Genomic DNA, 17,432 nt, shown 5'->3' with positions numbered 1-17,432 from the left:
AGCATTTAAGGTGAAAAGCAGCCCTGCCAAGATGGACACATGCAGGATGATCCAGCACTGGTTTGGACTCATGATGGGAACGCGTGGAAAGCCTCGTGTTATCTTCAAGTTGCAGCCAGTCCAACTAGGAATTGATTCTGCCGGTGCATCATCATTTGTTTAAACAAAATAGAGAAGTCCTGTGTGATCGTAGCTGCTTCCTCTCTTTACACTGTGCTCACTCCCTTCCTACCTCTGTCTCTTTCCCCTTTACACCAGAGGTGTTGAATGTAGTGGAGTTGACTGTAACTCGGTGGGTGGTCTTGTTTCTGCAAATCTTGCAAATCCAACGCTGTGAAATATGTCAAGACAGGGGGTTCCCACCGTTTCAGGTGCTGACCCCGACACAGCACAGCTTTAGCAAAGATCTCGTGTTTTACTACAAGTCTCCCTCCCTCACATATGATTTTAATTTCCGAGTCTTGTTTCAGTCTGTGCACCTTCACGTATTTCTCATCACTTCTTGGCACCGTCTGTGGTTCGCCTTCTTCAAGCTGACTTCCTCTCTGCTTCTTTAATCTTCACTGTCTGCGTCTCCTGCAAACGTGCGGCCCTGTGCATGGTGGTGTGGTTTAAGGGAAGGATATACAGTGCACTGAAGAGGGGACTGGGAGGTTGTGGCCTCTTGAGCTTTAATACCCACTCTGTTAATGTGCATGTGCGTGTGTGTATGGTTGTTATCATGCGATACCATCAGCTTGTGGTTTGCTTATCTGTCAGTTGGTCAACCCTGTTACCATGTAGCTTGTGAATAGAACAGTCTTCTGTGGCTCCAGGACAAACTTAGAGCCTGTAAATCTACTGTCTCTCCAAAACTTTACATATAGTTGGAGTGTTTCTTTAAATCTCTGGAAAAATAGGAGCACTGATGGGGAAAAAATAAACTTATTTTAAAAAATACTCAAATGAAAGTGATGCCTTCAAAGTAAAACTACATAAATAATGTGACACCCATGCCATTAGGCGGGGGGGTTATGTAAAATATCAATCTTCAATAAAGATATAGTGACAGTTTTAGTAGAAGTAAATAAAAGACACTTGATAAAAATCCCCCAAACGAGAAATATTCAACAAGGCGGAAGACAAAATGACAAACGGAAATGCAAATTCACCAATTTAAATGACTAACTGTAGCTGTTTTCCATTTTCTGTAAGAAGAAGTGTGACTTTTCTAAGTAAATTACTAGAAACTGTATATAACATAAGCACTCAATTCACAGTTTTACCCCACTATAAATACACAAGCATTAGTAAAATCTAAGCCCACACCAGTATCTGACCCTAATGTAGCCTACTCACTATTAAAACTCACAGATGACCAAGTTGTCATCAACAATTTGTTTTACGATATGATATGGTATAAGCTTACTCTATGTTTTTCATGTGAAATATAATGCCATGAATGTCCAGTGTAAAGTATTCAGAAACACCTGACTGTAGAGTAGTCTAGTCCAATGTACTGCATTTAAAACAGTATTACTGTAGTACTAAAAAGTACTAAAATAGACAGATTTCATGTGTTTTAGTACTAAACAGCATTTCTCTTTAACTTCTGGATTATTATTAGGTTTCTGATACTTTTAGATTTCTCTATATTCTAGATATAAATGTACAACTACAACTAAAACAGATTAATGTTAATAGTACTGATGCCACAACCACTTTAGGGAAATAAAAACTACACCACGTGTTTGTGGGACAACAGCGCCGACGAGCGGCGTTCAGGGTCAGTGCACGTAGCCGGCTGGGAACGACTTACGTAACGGTCACGTAATGACGTACATCTCTACGTCTCAGACGAGCCGAAAATGGCGGAGTATCTGGCGTCCATTTTCGGCACAGAGAAAGACAAGTAAGTTTAATTTAATATATGTTGTATTTGTCAGTTAAACTTTTAGTTATATGCAGAGTGTATCTACTGGAGCTCTTCTTCATCATTAGTGGGGCTTTGTGTTCAGCCGTAGTTCATCTGAATGTTATAGTGAAACGTACTCTAGCAAGAGGAAGCTAATGCTGTGCTAACGCATTGAATGAAACTCATGCAGGAACACTAGCTAACATATAGCTACTGTGGGATGTTGCTTTGCGCCAAAATATTTCATTTTACTTTATATCAAGAAGCTTGTTGGTACACATGCCAACGCTGCAAACATGCATTTAGAGTTACTTAACAGTCCAGTAACATGTAACATGGTCAGTTAATAAGCTTAACTTAGCTAAATCAGTTAGCGTTAGCTGTGTCTCTTAGGCGGATTGTTCTGCTCAGTTTCACCAGTGGGAGTGTAGCAAGCAACATCCTACTGAAGCAAAATAACTGTTTGCAGGTTTAACAAATCAGTTATATAGATAATTTTGTTTTACATTTATTATAATGATGTGTCTGTTATTTGGCTTTAGTGCTATTCGTGCAAGGAGGTTTACACAAAACAGAGTTAGACCAAAACAAACTGAGTCGTTTAGTTGTCGAGGAAGGATGTGGTACAATGTTTAATTAGTACATTAACGGTTTTGAGTTACTTGCTCTAATCTGTTTTTGATCTGTGAGCATATTCAGAATACGGGGTTTACATGGAACATGACAAACCTGCTCATTGTTTTTAACGAGTCTGCAAATAATCAACAAATCTCAAGTAAAGCTTATTCCTCTCTTTGCTCTGTCCACGCAAAAAATAAAAAAGGGTTCAGTAACTGTCGCAGTGGGTGAAATATTGACCCATCAAAACAAACATGAGATTACCGCAAACTTTGGAACCCTTTATGACCTGGTGCCCTAAATACTCATTATTGCACAAAATTAATGGTTGAGCATAGTGTTCAATACATTGTTTTATTCCGTCTTATGAATATTTTCTAATCACTGTACTATTTGTTCAACTTTGTGAATATATAACTATGTTTAGGCTATAGAAGTTTTGAAATATTTATAAATTGAATGATGCGTTGTTTTGGCTTTTTGCATTATGTCGCCAAACTATGCCACTGGCCTTATCCTTAATTAAATCTATTAAAACGGTGGAAAACTGAGTTGATGACGATTTCTTCTTTTCCAGGGTCAATTGCTCTTTCTATTTTAAAATTGGAGCTTGCAGACATGGAGACCGCTGCTCAAGATTGCACAATAAACCAACCTTCAGCCAGGTGAGAATCCCACTGGAGATTTCCCCCTAATATATCTTTATTCTGCAACACTGACAGATATCACATCATGTTCCAGTGAACATTGCATGAAAACTCTTGTCTCCTGGAAATTATATGTTATTAATCAAATTGGTGAAAGTATTCCAGATCAACCGGATACAGGATCTGCATGACTGTCAAAAGAAGCAATCAAGCTAAATTAGAAGTTGATGTAATCAGAAATAGCACAAAACTATCCAATCATCAAACAATCCTGTCATACAGCAAAACATTTTGTTCTTTCTCTCTGCAGACCATCTTGATTCAGAACATCTACCGTAATCCCCAGAACAGTGCACAGACAGCCGACGCATCTCGCTGTAAGTTATACATTTGTCAGCAACCCACTTCCTGAAAGTGGTGATCACATAAAAAAACAGATGTGAGGTACTGCTTTTTCCCTGTTAGCTGGACATCCTGTTGGGACACTATTATTTTTCATATACAAAATTGCAAATATTCAGTCATTCCCCGTTGTGGGACTAATATAGGTTTTCTTCTCTTATTCATTGGTTCCCCTTACACCAACAAGAATCACAAATTCTTTCCTTCTGGTGCTTCCTACACTGAATGACAGTGTTAACCAACACTGATGCAAAAAAACAAACAAAATAAACAGTACTAACAGAACATTGTGTGTTGTATAGTACAGTACAGTCAACATGTCCAGCCTAATAGAACTGAAGCAGAACCTCTGATACAGGTAGGTTTGTAATGGACAGAATTACCTTAACTTGAAAGGATAGTATAAGAGGCAAAAGGGTAATATGTTATCACATACTTTAGCATCCTTACTTGAATAATCACTATGAAGTGACATTTGTTAGATTAAATTATGAAATACTGGCACTCTGATTTATCTTCGGTATTGACAGTTTTTTGCATTTATATCTTCGATGTTGTATGTAAAAAAAAAAAAAAAAAAAAAGGTACTGTGTAAAAGCAATTAGCAGTTTTTGAGATTCGATTCAGCATGTGTCCACCTTGACAAACACTGCTGAAGACTAATATACCAGCAAGTAAATGTGATCCATTGAAAGGTTAGCATATAGGTTGCATCAGTAAAGTACATTTTGAAGTTTACTGTTCAAATAATGCATGAATTAAAAAAAAAAAAAACTGGTTGGATGAGACAGAAGTGGGCATCCTCATACTATCCAGCTTGTACAAATATGTATAATGTCTGGATTGTCGCAGTTAATTTTTATGTTTCCAGTTAAACCAATCAGTAACCAAAAAAATAATTTTATATTTGGACCTGAATCCATAGATCAAATCCAGTGAAGCTGTTAACTACAGTCTCTAACTAAAATAAAAATTAAAGCTGAAGTATCTAATCTTACTGTTATAGTCTGTTTCTGTCAATAACCTGTAATATAAAAAAAGTTAAAAAGTCCATGACATCAGAGTACTGTTCAAAAACTAAGAAAATGTAAGCTATAAAGGACAGCAGTTTGCTGACACGCCAATATCTAATCACATTTTTCCTCCCCAGCTTTTTATTTTGGTTGTATTTATATCACAGAAGTTTACGTTTTGTATTTCAGACCATTTCCCTCTTGAACATTTACCTTCATAACCTTCAAATCTGTGCCCAGTCTGCTGATGGTTTACACTGTAAGTTCTCCCTTCATTTGCAGGACCCTCCAGCACTGACTATACTTAATATATTACATCACACTTCCCCACATAAATTTGGCTTGGTGTAGGAATTTGTCCTCTAGAGATGTCTAGTGCATCACATCTTTTCCTGGAGTTTGAAAAACTGGCCACATGCGTCTTTTCTTGGCCTAACTCAAACTGCCTGAGTCAGTGTGGTGCGGTAATTCTCACAGAACAGCTTTGGTTTCAGATCTTCAATTTTTTGATGTGAATCAGATGCAAAAGACTTAAGTAAGCTAAATAATTTTCTGTGTTTGTCCACACTGAGTACACAATGTTTGCTTCTAATTTACTGAAGCAGTTTTCTACTACTGATGCCACCAACGCATTATGAGATAGCCAGGGGCCATGAACTGTAAAGTTCAGTAGTTTACCTATAAATAAAATCTGGGGGTTTACATCATGACTCCTCTGCACATCATGTAGTTACACAAACGTGTAAGCAGTTTTGTGAAGAAAATAAAACATTGGTAAATGTAGAACTCCACAACAAGACTAACAGAGGTGAGCTCTAGTTTCTACTTTACCTCTGTCTGTGAAAGTAGTGGAATTGCCAAAAGAGACTGTTGTGTAACATCCTAGAGCAGTAATTAGCATCATGCTATGTTGCTAGTTAGTTTATCTGTTTAAAGGTCCATTTAAAGACTTTTTTCCCCAGCACCTGTCTAACTTTGTCTTGACTGTTGCTTGTTATCGTTTTGTAGGTGCTGTCAGCGATGTGGAAATGCAAGAACATTATGATGAGTTCTTCGAGGTGAGTGACCGTTTGTACTTGTCTTTATTCTACATGTTGCACAAAGTGTTCTGTTCTTTTGTAACATATTGCTGCTGAACACGACTGAATCATTATGAACCAGGATATTGTAACTGCTGTAACTCATCATAAATTGTGGAGGCTGTGGGACTATTTTAAAGTTAAAACAACACAGACTAGTTCTAACTGAATATAAATCAGATGTTGCTGGACTTGTTAATGGTTATTTTCTCTTTTATTTCAAACAAAGGAAGTGTTTACAGAGATGGAAGAGAAGTATGGAGAGGTGGAGGAGATGAACGTGTGTGATAACTTGGGCGATCACCTTGTCGGCAACGTCTATGTTAAGGTCGGTGAATAAATTTACATAAGGTGGAGTTGATGCAAATGAGATTATTTGAATAGATTATATTAATCATTAATACAGCGTTTACATCAAGAGCCATGTTAGATTACTTCAAATCAAATATAAAAAACATTTTAAGGTACTGTTACTAAGTTTATATCAGAGAATATACCTATTCTCAGAGCAGCTGTGTTGCCATTAAGTCATATAAGTTTCTCTATGTATAATCTAACTTGTGTGTGTCCTGCATGTGTAGTTTCGTCGGGAGGAGGATGCAGAGAAGGCAGTCATGGACCTGAACAACCGGTGGTTCAACGCCCAACCCATCCACGCTGAGCTCTCTCCAGTCACTGACTTCAGGGAAGCTTGTTGCCGCCAGTATGAAATGGGGTGAGTAACATCTGAACTGTAGGAGCACTGAAAACTGTCTGTTAATATAAAAAAGCAGTGGAATATCCCTTTAAACCATTTTTAAATGATTAGGATGGTGTAAGATAAATTTCAGAATGATAACTGAACTGATAACTTTGACAGCCAAAACGTTCCTCTTCTTCTTTTTTTATGATGAAGCATTAAAACACAGAACAAAAGAGGCACATTATTATATATACTTCAACAAAACGTGCTGAAAAGTTGAGGATGTTTACTGAAGATACACAAAAGGTTCTGATAAATATTTTGAATATTTTTTGTATATGTGAGGCCTGTTATGTCATTGTATTGTTTTACATTCACTGCCATTTACCGGCATGTATCCCTTTTGTAAATGTAAATAGATTTCATTAGGAGAATGAAGTTGTTTTTAGTCTTTTTAAGCTGTAGCATTGGTATCGATGGGTCTTGGTTAAAAAAGGCATTATGCGGCAAGGATTTGGAGTTATCAATTGACTATATGAATGTTTACGTGAACTGGACTGTCCGTTTCTTCTGGCTTGGCAGGAGGCGAGGAGACTGAAAGATTGAAACTTACTTGCTTGTTGAATGAAACTTGCCAACAAGCAAGTGAAGTTCACCAAGCTAGTTAGCACAGTAATGAATTTGAGTTGAGTTGATCTCAAACTCGAACAAATAACAAACGCTGATTAATTTAACATTCACTAAACTTCCCCTTTGAAATTCAGCTTCTGGTTTGTGCTATTTTGAATCCCAGTTCAGTTTTAGCTGACATGAGAGCGTTAAGTATTGAACAGTTGGATCAATGTAGGCACAGTTCCTTTTTTTGTTTATTTTGCCCATGTAGTAGGTAGATCAGGCCATGCCAGCAGCTAAATAAAGCGTCACTGTTTACTGTGTGGACCTTCCATTTGTCCCTCAGCACTGCAACCAAACCAGCTACACAGGCGTTTTGTGAAGGTTCGCTTTTTGTTTTTTTAATTCAAAGATAAACTTTGTCCTTGGAGAGTAGGAGGGAAACGGCATTATGAGTCATTCAGTGACTTTCTATTGGATCTGGACTTGTTTACTCTGCTGGTGATTGGACCAACTCAGAGTGGAGGGAGATAAAGATCAGATGTTCTGCTTGGCAGCCTGGCATGCTCCTCAGCATGTGTAACAGGGTGCAGCTCTTCCTCGTGACCCCTCCTCACTGTATACAGGTCCAGAAAGTTTTTATTAACCCTTGGTGTACTGTTTTATTGCAGAGAGTGCACTCGAGGTGGCTTCTGTAACTTCATGCACCTGAAACCCATATCGAGGGAACTTCGGAGAGAGTTGTATGGTCGCCGTAGGAAAAGGTATACACATCTTTAGTGCAACATATAGATTCAATAATGATTTAGGATTTTTTTACTCAATCTTCGCTTCTCACCCACCAGGCACCGCTCTCGCTCACGTTCCAGGGAACGACGCTCTCGCTCCAGGGATCGACGACGGGACCGGGAGAGGCGGAGGTCGAGGGACCGAGAGCGTTCTGGAAGATTCTGAAGGAAGCCAAGACTGACCTAATGTCCAACCAAATCCCTCCCTCTTAACCCCAGCAGTGAAAAGTTATTTTCTTTATTTTCTTTTTTTTTTTTTTTTTGGTGAATTGTTGGAAGTGTTTTTTCTTTTATTCCCTTTTTTTAAAGACAAGCTTATGTCGCTTTCTCAATAAAAACACATTTGTAACTCTGCACTGGCACCACTTGCTTAAATGAACGTCTTTTTTTATGCTGTGCTTCTTTGATGAGATGTGAGATCATATCCAGTTTGGAAGTTTAATCTGTAGCAGTGCTGCTTTAGTTTTAGTGCAGTAGAATGAGAATTTAAATACTACATTCAAGTTCCTGATTTTTCTTATTTTATTTTAAATCCACTAGGCTACATTCCACCACCTTTGGGTACTGAATGTACCCTGTCCACACAAAGTACAGTACACTAATTCCAGATTGAGGTCATTTCATTAGCACAAACTTAGTGAATATGCAGCATTGGAGGCAAGAAAATATTATTAGGTGTTTGCCTAGAGCTCCATTACTTAATAGATTGAAGTGCAGCTGAGTAAATCAGATTACAAAAACCAGCTGACTTGCAGCAAACTTTTAAACTCCTTTCTGTGGTGCCAGCTGATATGTTTAACTTGTTGGTGCTCCAGCCTGCATGTTTATTAGTGATTAGAATAATGCGTTGGTGAGAAATTAAAGAAATTGAATAATATAATATAAAAAAGGAAAACTTAAAGGTTTTATCTAAATTACAGCGTATTTGAACGCACCTTTTTTTTTTATTATTAGGATATTTTAGACCTAACCACTCGTGAGAAGTTGTCTTCATGTCACATGTGCCTCAGTTCGTGCAGAGCGTGTTTGGTCAATAAAAGGTAAACACCCGGTGCAGGCATCTTATCAAATCCTTATTGAGAAATCTCTGCTGTCATTGGTGGAGCGGCCGAGGCAGACGCCCTCGGCGCAGCCAATCGGAGCGCGTCTCCAAACTTTGCCCACATCCTCTCTGGCTGTGTCGTCACCAAAACCGGCGTGAGCGTCTCGGAAGTCGGTCACAGCGCGGAGCGGGTCGGAGTGAGCGTCAGTCCCGGAGCCCTCTCTCATCATTTCCACATTTCTGTGAGCGTTAAATTCATCAGGTGAGTGGCGACAGACGAGCAGAGGAGCTGCAGGCTGAAAGAGGAGCGAGAGGAGACTTTTATAAAACGTGGCGATTTAAATTTGAGGCCCGATGAGCTCACGCTGATATGATGCAATATTGTAAGTGCGTCGATCAGATTTATTTATTGGACCATTTGTCAGCACAAGTGTTTGTGTTATGTACAATTAACACTTAATATCTTATTTAAGGTAGTGAATCCTCACGGTTATTCGTGTTTTTTATTCATTTAGTGTTAATTTGCATTTATAGTTGATGCTTATTCTTTTCTTTATAGATTCAGCTTCGTTTTATTCTTCCCTTACATGTTGACAGGAATGAATATTTTTAAAGGATTTGTTCATGTTTTTGGGTTAATATTGCACTATTGAACTAATAATTGGTTTGTCCATTGTTTTCCCGAATAATCGTTTGATTTAATATTTTAGTCGCAAAATCACCAGAAAACGCTGAAAATGTCCAGTTTTATCTCAGCAGAACATGCAAATATCCAAATTAGAATAAACTAATAGCAAAAAAGCATTCATTTTTACTTTATGCTTGAAAAAAGGTGATTGTAGAAGATGTGGATAAAGGTAAATGGTCATGTGGTGAAGTGCCTGCAGTTTTACGCTGTTTCTCTATCTGACATTCCTGCTGTTCACATTTGGTTCAGCTTTTGTTATGGATGAGTGAATATCTATAGTCTGCTGTTGTAGCCAGCTGTTACTTTGTTTGTGTTTGTTGCTGGCAGGGCAATTATCCAACAAACACATTGGTTTTAAAAAGTTAAGATAGAAAGAGCTACTGTGCTTTAATCACTTTAATCACTGCTTTAATGTGAGTGCAGTGAATTAAGGAGATTAGAAACCACAAAACATAAGAAGATAATCAGGTCTGATAAGGTAAGAATATTACCAGGACTTCTCATAAATTGGGTTTGATGTTGCCAGACTCCAGTCAGGTGATTTTTATTTCCAGGCTGGTAGGTATTTGGAGATTTAATTCTTGGCTCGAATGTGGCATATTAAACAAAAATCAAAGTTTCTCCTCATTAAACCCTCTTGCAAGTCTTTTATGCCGAGCACTCGGGGCTCAGAGCTACACGTGTTCTCACGGAGGATCAAATTGCAATGTTGAACTCTGTAAGGTTATCACCCTCTGTACCACCTGCTCTTTCCCACATTTACCACAGCAATTGACGCCAATGTAACCTTAATTAGCACTTTGATTTGCTGGGAACAAATGGTTTACAGACAGTATTAACACTTCAACTGTGAAAATCCACGATCACTGATCAAGTTAAGCAAGAACGTGGGAGAATAGTAACACTTTATTCTTGATGGTTTCTTAAGAGGCATCATCAGCATCTAGTTAGCATTTTATTCATTAATGTGTAACAAACCTCAGAGCAGCATATCTCAGGACAGTTTACTCTTCAATCCAGAGATGTTTGCTTAAGAAGATGTAGTCGGCACACTGTGTGGACATCTTCTGAACTCAGAGAGGGGTCAAACAGGGGCCCCGGATTTAAAAGCTGGCCCCAGTGTGTGCACTTTGCATTAGTGAAGGTTCGTGTGCTGCCATTTGAGCCGAATGGGCGTGTTAACAAAGGCACTGATGGATTAGGAGGCATCAGATTTCTAGTTCGGTTGGTTTAAAATTTAGTGACTTTTACCTGATATTGTTCTGTCGTGCTGCATCTAGAAGTGCCTTCATTAGCAGTTGGTGTGTGTATTAGTTTCCTCATAAATAACATGTAATGTCATCACTTGTAACATGTGCTCTTTACTCTTTAAGCATGACTCAGCATAGTGTTTTTGTCCCCCACCGTCTCTTTTTCTCCTTCTTTGTTTCCTGTAGTGAGAGAATGATGCAACATTAACTAAAGCTTGATCAGCTAATCCTCCGCGAGCCTCCACACGCTTCCTCCTTAATCCCACTTCTGTTTTCTCACATAGCTGTGACATCAGGATCTGTTTGACTGAATTCTTTGGTCATCACGACTGTGTTTAAGCTGTTGAATTAAAGAATATGTCCACGTTGAAGCTGTGGGTGAAACAAAAGGTGTGGAGAGAGCAATACTAGACGGTGTTGCAAAAGATCCTGTTTAAGCATGATGAAGCATTATTTGTTGATAGGTATGACTCAGCCTTAAACAAAGGAGTTGACTTTCTACTGTCTCCTGTTTTTTTTTATATAGTAATTTTATCAGTATATTTAGAAAGAAATTTAAGATCATACCGTGGCATATTTTGTTAAAATAAGATTTTCTGTTAATCATGTTGCATTTTGAGTAGTAGACATTAGTAACTGTGTGGGAAGTTACAATAAACAGATCTTTTCTAGTGCAAGCCACTAAATTATGTATTTAAAGCTGCCAGATAGAGTATTAAAAGAGGGCAGAGTGTGATAACTTGAGTTCAACAAGGCAATATGATCCTTTCGTGAGAACACGTGTGGCACTGAGCCCAGAGAAAAAAGACGTGCAAGAGGATTTAATGAGGAGAAACTTTGCAGTTATGAAATTTCCAATGTTATTTGCATTATGCCTTGGATACCTGGAATGGTACCTGGATACTTTGCAAAGCACAGCGTGACAATTGTGTCTATATGATAAACAATGTCCCCTATAGTTGCATATCCAGTTCAAGCCATGCCATCAGTTCCCTCATCCAAGGAGCCTGTGATGGGCCCTGTGTGCCCTCACTCTGCCAAGATGCACAACCGCACAAACGGAGAAGGAAAACTCAGGGAGGGTTCGTTCCCACTGATCGCGGTTGACAAAGCGACAGCGGGGGACAGAGAGGAGGCGAATGGACCCATTCAGATCAACACAAAGAGCACTTCTCCTGAGAGGAAGTGGATTCGGCCTGACCTTCCCAGCCGCTGCACATGGAGCCTGGAAGCCTCAAAAGCCGACTCTCCCCACACACAAGTTCCAAGGTTTGTCTGGTGTTCACGTTACCTCAGTTTTATTTATTACATTTACAATTATTATAGTGTTTGTTTAAACCAGTGAACAGTAGTTCAAACAAAGTACACTTATATAAAGCTCATCAAACCAGTGACACAGGTGTTGTTATGTAACGCTGATATTAGAGCCTGATGTTGCTCTGCACACACACACACACACACACACACACAAACACACACTCTGTTTTTGAATCTCCTCTTTGCTGAAACACGTTCTCCCGCTTTGTGTTTCCAGAACACCTCCTTCAACTGTTCTTCCAAACATCCTGCACAAAATTGGCGACACACCTATGGTTCGAATCAGCAAGATCCCCAAAGCGTTTGGACTCAAATGTGAAATATGTGAGTCTGTCTACAATCAAGCCGAGACACGTTAATAAATAAAACAGAAAGTGTGACTGTTCATTATGTTATGTTAATGACATTTCAGGATTGTTCAGATTTCTAAACGATGTTGTGTGTTTGTAGTGGCCAAGTGTGAGTTCTTCAATGCTGGCGGCAGTGTCAAAGACAGGATCAGCCTCCGGATGGTGGAGGATGCTGAGAGAGCCGGAGTCCTCAAGCCTGGAGACACCATCATAGAGCCCACCTCTGGAAACACTGGTAATTACCTGCATGCATGTGTGAATACATGTGTTGCTTTGAGAAGAAAGATAATTAAAGGTTAAGATGTTGTGCAACAGTAATTACATTTTTGATTTGTGTGTTGTTTGCAGGTATTGGACTGGCTCTGGCTGCAGCTGTGAAAGGCTACCGCTGCATTATAGTGATGCCGGAGAAAATGAGCATGGAGAAGGTGAGCTGTTTCATTCTGAAACTACCACTCTGTGTCGAAGCTTACACTTGTATTATCTATCATAAACCAAGTTCCTACTATCCTACTATTCCTACTAGTAGCTCCAAATCAGATTGCCCTGAATATTTTCAGTGCAATCTTGATAATATCAGATACATACAAGAACATGACAATCGCCTTGTGCATTCATATTTCTAAACTTTGATTTCAACCAATGACCCAACAAAGCTGTTGATGCATTTTGAAGCCTTGACATTGTGATGAAAACATCATAACAAAACTCCAAAGGAGTCATGTGTAAAATGAAACAGCCATTTAATATCTTAATCCAAATCATGGTGTCTGTGTAATTTAACACCAATAAATATCCAAATAATATTCCATGTTCTAATGAAAATGTTTTGTTTCTCTCTCAGGTGGACGTCTTGCGAGCTCTTGGAGCTGAGATTGTTCGCACCCCCACGAGTGCTCGTTTTGATTCACCAGAGTCTCACGTGGGTGTAGCATGGCGCCTCAAGAACGAGATCCCCAACTCGCACATCCTGGATCAGTACCGGAACCCCAGCAATCCATTGGCTCACTATGACACCACAGCTGAAGAGATCCTGGAGCAGTGTGATGGTACAAACATCTCTTAACCAAAACCCTGAAATAATATGTTCTAAAATCCTTTGAGATTAGCTTTGTTTTTACATGAAGCTCCAACAATCGAGAAAATCACCACTGACTCTTAATTCATCCTTTCCTAACAGGTAAACTGGACATGCTAGTTGCAGGCGCGGGTACTGGGGGGACCATCACAGGTATCGCCCGCAAACTGAAGGAAAAATGCCCCAACATCAAAGTAAGTCGTCTATCTGCAAGTCAAAAGGGTCTTGAGCTATTTTAACTGTTTATAGTCAGTCTAATCATACTAGAGAGAAAGTGCTGGGCGTTTATAAGTGGTGTGTGTCGGCAGATTGTTGGTGTTGACCCAGAAGGCTCCATCCTGGCTGAGCCTGAGGAGCTTAACAAGACTGATAAGACCCAGTATGAGGTGGAGGGCATCGGGTACGACTTCATCCCCACTGTGCTCGACAGATCGGTGAGTTCAAAGGATCTTATTCCCTTTATTTATGTCTGTCATGTGTTCCTAAAGAATGCTGACTTAATGACTGTTTTGTTTCTCAGGTGGTCGACACCTGGTACAAATCTAATGATGAGGAGTCCTTCAACATGTCTCGAATGTTGATCAAAGAGGAAGGCCTGCTGTGCGGTAAGAGCTCTGGTCTTAACACAAACTCAAGATGTCTTTGTAAAGTCATGGTGAAATGTTAGTCACCACCTTTTGTTTCTTTTCTTCAACAGGAGGAAGTTCTGGGACGGCCATGGCAGCAGCGGTTCATGCTGCCAAAGAGCTGAAGGAGGGCCAGCGCTGTGTGGTCATCCTGCCCGACTCCATCCGCAACTACATGTGAGAATCCCCACATATCTGGTGATTGGTTCTTTTAAAAAAACATTTGATATTGAAACTCTTTTTGTCTCAATCCTCAAGGTCCAAGTTCCTTAGTGACAAGTGGATGGTGGAGAAGGGCTTCCTGAGGGAGGAAGACCTTATGGTGACGAAACCCTGGTAGGTGACACAATGAAGAAAGGGCTAAATTTGCTTCTCTTGTATATGTCCTCTGTTCGTGTTAGTGTTAAACCTTCTCATCTGTCTCTGTCTGCCAGGTGGTGGAACCTGAAGCTTCAGGGTTTGAACCTGTCGGCCCCTCTCACTGTCCTGCCAACTGTCAGCTGTCAGAAGACCATTAAGATCCTCAAGGAGAAGGGCTTTGACCAGGCGCCTGTTGTGGATGAGGCTGGGTGAATATCATACAATGAACTGATGAAATATTTGTGTCTGTCTACTATTTCAACAAATAATCAGGGTAGTCGACATTTCAGTATGAGCCAATACATTTCAAGGCTTTAACCCCAGCCTCTGTGTGTGTATTTTTGTGCAGGTTAATCCTGGGCATGGTGACTTTGGGGAACATGTTGGCCTCGATCCTGGCAGGGAAAATCAAGCTGTCCGACCCCGTGAGCAAAGTGCTCTACAAGCAGTTCAAACAGGTTAGACGCCAACTTTAAATGTCCCTGTTCTCATGGTTCTTGTACACCGGGAACTGTACAAATGTGTAAAAGTGATACCACCATGATGTTGAGTAATGATTTATAGGTCATAGGTTGAATTTAAATTAATTCTGATTGGCTGATGGCAGCAGCCAATAACACAAACCAGTTCAGGGGTGGATCTTCACCTGATAGAACTGTGAACTGACTGGAGTGGAGAGATTTTAGTTAGTCAGTTAGTAGAGACTCAATTATGTTTAAGTTGAGCTGATAATTGTGTTTTCTTTGTGCATTTGTTAGATTTTTTTTTCATGTCATGTTGACTGTTTTATTGATTTTCTTTTCTCTAATTTTTATCCTCAGATTCGTCTGACTGATAACTTGGGAAAGTTATCTCGCATTCTAGAGATTGACCACTTTGCCCTGGTGGTACATGAACAGATCCAGTGTAAGAACAGCATCATATTTTATTTATATATACATATTTGTTTATGTATTTATTTTGGGATTTCCTTTCTTCTGCTCAAAACTGCACTGCTCCTTAACTAGAGCCAACAATCCTTTAACTTTAGCGCCCCTTAGTGGTAGTGTGTTAAAAAGTCTGCCACTCAGTCTTTATCCCAAGCAAATATATAGTTGATAGGATTGGTGTGACTCAGTGGGCTGTTTGGCCACTGATCATTCCTGTCTCATACATGAGTTCATCTCTCAGGGAAATGCTGCCCTGTGAAGCAGAGTCCCGAAGAGATGAGCGTATGGCTGTTTTGTGTGTGTACTCTGTCTAGTTTCATGCAAACAAGCAGAATTATGTTTAGTTTTCCAGGCTGTAACTTGTTGTTTGGATTATACCTGTCATCATTATTGTTCATAGCCACAAGAGGAAGTTGTTTGCAGCAGGTGACCCTCAGGGAAGCCACCTGCATTTTACCTATGCAGATATGCAAAGTTTGCAACTAACTGGAGAACACAGTGGAGCATTCAGCTGCTGCAGAGTCGTTTCCTGCAGGAGTTGTTGAACACCATAACGAGTTGCTGGATGTTAATAAAATGTGTAAATATTGTGACGATAAATCAGAATTGGTTTACAGTTTGTTCCACTGCCCCCAAGTGGACAAAAATTATTATCGCTGCTGTTCATTTTATTTTGTTGAGTTGTACCTCAATACAACCAGGACAAACAGACGTCATCAGTATAACAATTGGATTTTTGTATAAAAATCAGTGTAAAGCTTAATAAGACTGAAAACAACTGTTGAACTGTTGATCACTAAATGACTTGCTCTTTCCTTCTGCTCTTTGAGCAGACTTGACAGACGGCACTCCCAGTCTGAAGCAGATGGTTTTCGGGGTGGTAACAGCCGTCGACCTGCTCAACTTCGTCACAGTACGGGAGAGGAGAGAGAGATCCATGTCAGAGTCCTGTGATGAGATGTGACTGGCTGACTGAAAATAAATCAGAGTACATTTCTTTTACTTGCATTGATAGATGTATCTCAAAAATGGCAAACAAATAGTTTTTGATTTAGGATAGCTTCTTTATTTTCCCACTTTAAAGTATTAATTTTTTTTTATGTTTGAACTTGAGTCTTAAGGCATAATAGGTGGAAAACGTGCCACTTGTGATTGGGTTACTTGATTTTTTTTTTTTTTTTTTTAAGAATATCTGATCATTTGAAACAGTGCAGAAAGCAATCTCATGTAAATTTGTACTTTGCTTCTTTTGTGTATGTCAGACTCTAGAATAATAGGTTTTGTTGGTCTTAAATTTACATGAATGTTTCTCTGTGGCCTTGATCTTTAGAAATAAGAATACTATGAAAGCCACAGCTGATTTATTCTCTCATTAGATGAGCATGTCTGTATATAAGTATACTGTGTTTTCAGTGTATCTCACTCTTGCTGCTTTTTCATTTGTGTGGAATATAGTTTCTTAAACGTTCATGTAGTGTTATTTTTTTTCCTCTCCTGTTTCAGCACAGTGCCTTTGATGTAACTGTAAACTTGTCTTGAGTATTTAATGGCTGCTGTGTCTGGGGGAGACATTTTATATTGCATAATTTGTCCTTAATGAATGTATAATTAAATAAAGTCTGAAGAAATGTTACAACTGTTGTCCTAATTACTTTATTTACTAGTTTCTTTATTCTCTGTGTTGTGGGTTATGCAGGCCGGCCTGCATTCTTGCATTCACACAATTTATATACATTCACATTCAGGGGATCACATAATAAAATGGCTTCATTTTCCAAAGGTTGGAAAAGTCGACCCTAATCTGTTTAATGTTGTTAAATGCTAATTTAATGCTTAACTCATGGATCGACTGGGGACCATTTCTCTATTTTCTGCATGCAGGATCACCAGTCTGAAAGAGATGCAAAGCAACCATAAATGAGACAGCTGCATAGTTTGTGGTGGTTTTGTGGTTTTATTTTTGCTTTTCATGTTGTATGCTTTTTTTTTTTTTGTTGTCATTTTGCATGTAGATTTACTAGTCATGTCTTCTTTTCTGACTTCTTCAACTCTTTATG

At 39.2% G+C, this 17,432-nt stretch overlaps 3 protein-coding genes across 4 annotated transcripts in view; 2 read left to right on the top strand and 1 right to left on the bottom strand.

The window, feature by feature from the left end:
* The window catches only part of LOC113164935 (B- and T-lymphocyte attenuator-like), a 5,073-nt gene extending 4,439 nt beyond the window's left edge, over positions 1-634 (bottom strand). Inside the window, exon 1 of the mRNA XM_026364497.1 lies at positions 1-634. Coding sequence (XP_026220282.1) covers positions 1-72 — 72 coding nt within the window. The 5' untranslated portion in view covers positions 73-634.
* A 1,207-nt stretch (positions 635-1,841) lies between these two features.
* On the top strand, positions 1,842-8,238 carry LOC113164834 (splicing factor U2AF 35 kDa subunit-like). Its single transcript, XM_026364346.1, has 8 exons — positions 1,842-1,891; positions 3,090-3,177; positions 3,470-3,536; positions 5,583-5,632; positions 5,883-5,981; positions 6,235-6,368; positions 7,619-7,711; positions 7,793-8,238. Exons 1-8 carry the CDS (start codon positions 1,848-1,850, stop codon positions 7,899-7,901), a joined length of 684 nt encoding a protein of 227 aa, XP_026220131.1. The 5' UTR covers positions 1,842-1,847; the 3' UTR covers positions 7,902-8,238.
* Positions 8,239-8,912: 674 nt separating this feature from the next.
* LOC113163798 (cystathionine beta-synthase-like) lies at positions 8,913-17,008 on the top strand. 2 transcript variants are annotated; one of them, XM_026362780.1, is made up of 15 exons: positions 8,913-9,039; positions 11,687-11,984; positions 12,250-12,356; positions 12,483-12,617; positions 12,731-12,810; positions 13,227-13,431; positions 13,563-13,654; positions 13,769-13,894; positions 13,981-14,065; positions 14,158-14,263; positions 14,345-14,422; positions 14,521-14,655; positions 14,796-14,904; positions 15,268-15,352; positions 16,209-17,008. In XM_026362780.1, exons 2-15 carry the CDS (start codon positions 11,695-11,697, stop codon positions 16,337-16,339), a joined length of 1,764 nt encoding a protein of 587 aa, XP_026218565.1. In that variant the 5' UTR covers positions 8,913-9,039; positions 11,687-11,694; the 3' UTR covers positions 16,340-17,008. The 2 variants fall into 2 exon arrangements, with proteins under 2 accessions (XP_026218565.1, XP_026218564.1); XM_026362779.1 differs by lacking the exon at positions 8,913-9,039 and adding an exon at positions 9,046-9,160.
* The last annotated feature ends 424 nt before the right edge of the window (positions 17,009-17,432 follow it).

Source organism: Anabas testudineus, chromosome 2, assembly GCF_900324465.2.
Source record: "Anabas testudineus chromosome 2, fAnaTes1.2, whole genome shotgun sequence".
Taxonomy (NCBI): Eukaryota; Metazoa; Chordata; class Actinopteri; order Anabantiformes; family Anabantidae; genus Anabas; species Anabas testudineus.
The sequence above is the reverse complement of the archived record's forward strand: the minus strand, read 5'-3'. Positions and strand labels throughout refer to the sequence as shown.